The sequence below is a fragment of the Aplysia californica genome, unplaced genomic scaffold (genome assembly GCF_000002075.1).
Source record: "Aplysia californica isolate F4 #8 unplaced genomic scaffold, AplCal3.0 scaffold00118, whole genome shotgun sequence".
In the NCBI taxonomy this organism is placed as follows: domain Eukaryota; kingdom Metazoa; phylum Mollusca; class Gastropoda; order Aplysiida; family Aplysiidae; genus Aplysia; species Aplysia californica.
Genome location: NW_004797388.1, coordinates 123,268 through 128,033, shown reverse-complemented (window position 1 = coordinate 128,033; position 4,766 = coordinate 123,268). Strand labels below are relative to the sequence as shown.

The following is a 4,766-nucleotide window of genomic DNA, read 5'->3' as shown; positions in this document are numbered from 1 at the left end:
TATGTGTTTCATTCATTCTTTCTTTCATTCAGCCATTCATTTATTCCTTCATTCATTCATTCATTTACTTAATCATGTATTAACTTATCACAATTTTAGTGCATTCAGTCACACGAGCTCGTATTATTAAATTATGTTTTTTTTAAACCGTTCCTGTTTTTTAATTAGCCTGTTCATTCATCTTTATTTACCAGCTCTTTCTTTCACTCTTTGTCCATCTATACATTGGTCCAGGCATTTTTTTCGTTAAATCTAGTGTGTTTTTTTAGTGCAAAGAAGCAAAATTGGAATGATTAAAATCGGGAAAAAACCTGTGTTCCCCGCCTGCAGGGCTTCTTGTCCCTACTAATGTTAACTAATTCTGGCCCTGCTAACCCTGGGCAGAAACGTTAGGCTTTGCTATTGATCTTCATGTCAGGAATTATTTTGGTCACGAGTATTTAATGGGATTTCCCTGTTCCTGTCAGCTGTGATACTGTTATGGTCCACATTAATGAAGTAAAAAAGACGAAAAAGTTAGAGAGGAAATTTGATTATCGTGCGGCGATTTTGTACGTAATTCATTTCATTTTTTCCCCCATTCCTTCTTTTATTCTTCTTAGTTTTTGTGGTTCAAGGGCTTGCTTCAAAAAGTGTGTTGTTGTAGCTGTTGCTTTTATTGTTGTCGTTGTTGTTGTTGTTGTTGTTGTTGTTGTTGCTGCCATTTTTAGAGAGGGGGGGTGCGGATTTGGTGGGATTGGGGCGGACGAAGGAGTGGAATACGAGTCACGTTGAGTGGGGCAGAGGGGGGTGGGGGGTGGACGAGGGGATGGGGAAAGGGCTTGTAAACATTGTATGAGTCAGTTTCCGTTATTAAGGTTTTGGGTTTCAGCGCACTGATTTCAACCCTTCAGCGCTACATCATTCACAAACACAAGATATCAAAACGGAATTTAAAATCCCAACTGCAACAACCCCCCCCCCCATAACTACAAACCGAGAAATATGGATGACGAAAACAAGGAAAAGGATCTCACTGTATTTTCAGAAAATCAAAGTATGAACAAACACGATTACATTACGAGTCCTGTAGCCTAACCGCTAGGCTACCGACGCCACTTTAACATTCGCAGAAGTGGGTGCTAGCTACACAAAGTTTTTAAAACATTGACAAGCACTGGAGTGACAGACTGGATTAAATACAATAGCAAACAGATTCCCTGAAATAAACATAATACTCAGATTGATAACTGCAGACTCACCCGAACAATTGACATCGAAATGTCGCTGCATATTCTCTCGAGACTGGGTTCTGAGTTCAGAGCCTTCAGTTCTCACCAAGATACCTGCGTTGTTGATCAAAAGGTTCAGTCCTCGATCTCCAACGATGTTCTTTGTTTCCTTCAGATAAAACAAGAGAACAGATTAAGGTAACGCTATGCTTCTCGTGCCCTCTCAAATTCCATTTTCAAGGAACAAATTCTCTCCCTTAGATATATATATGACAAAAATTGTTCATGTGATGGCCAACCAAATAATAAGACCTACAGTTAGTACAATGCCAAATTACCGACAACATTTCTCAGATGTTCGAGAGCACTGTAGTTTCCATAGAGACGTGTATAAAGTTCTCTTACAGCCTTTGTAAAAATTGTGCCCTCGCATGCTGAGAATTGAACAAGGTCCAGTAAAAATGGTGACATTTCAAAGAAAAAAATAATTCCATAATTCCATACAGTACAGAAGCAAAAAGTATGTCCAAGTGAATTGTAAATCAAGATGTATTTGAATTTCATTTGCATTAGTACCTACATGTACTTGTAAGCAGTCAAGACACTTGAATTGTCTAAGTTAATGGGTTCAAATGAGATCATAGCAACCAGTAAACAGCAATCGAACTAAACCTAGCCTACACTACAAAACTACAACTGCGCTACTGGTTACAATAAGACGCTCTTCCACAGACCCTCAGTGGAATATTCCTGCACGTATTTTTCGGTCTTTCAACTTACTTACTTAGTACTCGCTGGTACTAACAACAACGTCTAGACAGAGCTTGGCCTGGACTTTTATTAATTATATACACAAACCTGAGCAGCAGAAATTATGTCTTCGTCTTTTTCCACATCTAATTTGATCACTTTCAGGGACGGATTTGCTTTCGCCAGAGTCTGCAGATCGTTTGCAGAACTTGGATTACGACAGGCTGCAATGAGTACTTCAGGTGCTGCAGGCAATTGTAGAATTTGTCTCACAAACTCCAGTCCCAGTCCTCTTGACGCTCCGGTCACCAAGATTGTTTTTGATGCTACAGGCATGGCTGATGAAGGTGGAAGACTGTGGAAGTCTATCTTGGTCTTTGCTCCTGAAACCTGAACGCACCACGGCAAGAAGTGCGATAAGCGGTTAGTCCAGGTTGTATAATACTGTTGGTTGAAGAAGTACAATCTCCACTCAGCGATAATTATGTTGTGGCACACCTCACTGCACCCTGCTACGGCACACGGCGCATAAAAATTACAAAATGTAAAGCCAAAATTATTGTAATTTCGAGTTGAAAAGCTGGTCACTGAGAATGACAAGACATTTTTAAAAGGCGACCACGTGGCCTATCCTTTAGTCATACAGTTTTATCACAGAGTGACACTGGCTATTGATAGACATCTAGGGCTGTGTCGCCTTCTTTCACATTCCCCGCCCTGCTTTTTAAGTCAGGGTAACCAGACCTGCGTGTAACCACACCTGCGTGTAACCAGACCTGCGTGTAACCAGACCTACGTGCAACCACGTTCCTTTTGTTCTAAAAAAAAAAAAAGCAGAGTGGAAAAAATTAACAGAGCACCTTCTCTTGGCTTGTCTGTTGACTCACATGATTAAATCTACTTTCTTTTTTATTTCCTCTTTTATTGAAGCTGACCAAAACGTTTTTAAAATGTCTGTTGAAAAGCTTTGTGAGATCTTTAGATAAGTTGTTCAAGTAGAGATTTTTAATAAAAGAAAAGAATCTTTTCAGTTTTCAATCTGTTGGGTTTTTTATGATGAGTCATTGATTATTTGAACAATGAGATAGGCATTTGCAGTACATAAGACAGAGGAATGTCGGTAGTTGCATTAAGGGCATGGCGGAATCACCCAAGGCTGGTTGCAGGTAGGCATGGTGACTGTTTTTACTGACCAAATGCAACCGTCTCTATGACTATATGCCCGAATAATCCTGTCTAACCTCTGGTTATGGTTAGTTACAATTAAAACTTGCATTTTCTAGCAATTTTAGTTAAAATGAAAACAAAACAAAAAATACCATAGTATTGTTAATTTTGTTGAGCAATCCCATTAGCATCTTACTACTACACATAGTATAAACAAAGGTCCAGGGACGATTCATTGACTGGGCAAGTCCCCAGAGCTGGTCACTTTTTATCGGCTGAACAGTGCACAAGAGATTTACTTCTGCTAATAATTTCCACTCAAGTTTCAAGTAAATATTAACTAATATTGTTTTTATTTTCGACATTCGAACGGCTTTTTGTCGATTTGAAGGCAACCAAAAATATATTATAGAGGTTCACTGATAAGTGACCTACCAGCTAGCACCCCTGCTCAGTCGCAAGAACATCCCAATCGAAGTGAAATCCCAGTTCATCAATAGCATCTTCATACCAACATCAATATACCAGTACCAAACGTAGTCCCTAAACAAGGCACAAGAAAGAAAAATCAATGCAGGCGAAATGAGGTGTCTCCGAAAAAGCATCAACGTCACCAGAAGAGATCGCATAAGAAACGAAACCATACGTCTACAAACTGGAATACAACTAGTAATAACATTTATAGAGCTTCAAAGAGTCCAATGGTTCGGACATCGAACCAGAATGCCCCAGAAACAACTAGCGGCTAGAGCTTACAACACCCGATAATTTCTGCTTCAAATCAAGAGGAAGACCAAGAAAGACCTGATTGGATGGGGTTAAAAGGTCATATAATATATCTATCACAGACGCTACACGCCTAGCACAGGACCGAAACTTACACCTCCCCTCGACATCCTAAGGATACCGGAGGAAGGAAAAAGTAAAAGTAAAAGAAGATACTGATAAGTTATTGCACATCAGATTCTCTCTTCTTTGTCTCTGTTTTATTAGCAGTGGCTCGCAACTTTGTTGTCGCGACGAACAACTTCGCGACACCGCGCTCTAGGACGGCGATTTTACAAATTGCCTACTGGGTGCAAAGAGGAATCCTCTAGTTACCAATCAGGCTTCTCAGTTGCTTACTTTATTAAAGGATAAGACTGTCTTGAGAAGTACATTTAATACATTGTATTCCATCTGTAACGTTATCAGTAAAACTGTCTCTAGTTACTGTCAGTACATCTTCTGTGTGCATGGCTCTAATATGTATTGCCTAGTTTTAGGTCACACGTGGTTCTGTTTGATGTTCTATTCGTCACTTACTTCCTACTTCAACCTTACCTGACGGACGGACACTGTTGATAATTGGCCAGCCACATTAGGGGCCTATATATATGAGATTTTACTGAGGATGAGAGTGCTAAACTAGCGAGAGACACTTGGCTGGCGGAGTCTGGGCTGCCAAAACAATACCCTCCCCTCCCCTTTTCCCTCAACCTGGCCAGACATTGAGTTCTAAAATTAGCCTTTGACACAGGTCCCCACTCAGCCTCAGTGGCGGTGGGTAGTGAAGGGCTCACGGGCTTGAGCCCCTACCCCCTCCCCAACCACCACCCCCAACTCTATCCCAAAGTAAATGAAAGTTTCTCCATAATG

General features: G+C 40.5%; 1 protein-coding gene across 1 annotated transcript in view; it reads right to left on the bottom strand.

The window, feature by feature from the left end:
- The window catches only part of LOC101848283 (retinol dehydrogenase 16), a 4,953-nt gene extending 1,372 nt beyond the window's left edge, over nucleotides 1–3,581 (bottom strand). The window contains exons 1-2 of the mRNA XM_013081149.2: nucleotides 2,070–3,581; nucleotides 1,242–1,380 (exon numbers count right to left, since the gene is read on the bottom strand). Coding sequence (XP_012936603.2) covers nucleotides 1,242–1,380; nucleotides 2,070–2,297 — 367 coding nt within the window. The 5' untranslated portion in view covers nucleotides 2,298–3,581. The remainder of the gene's footprint in view (nucleotides 1–1,241; nucleotides 1,381–2,069) is intronic.
- Nucleotides 3,582–4,766: the final 1,185 nt, after the last annotated feature.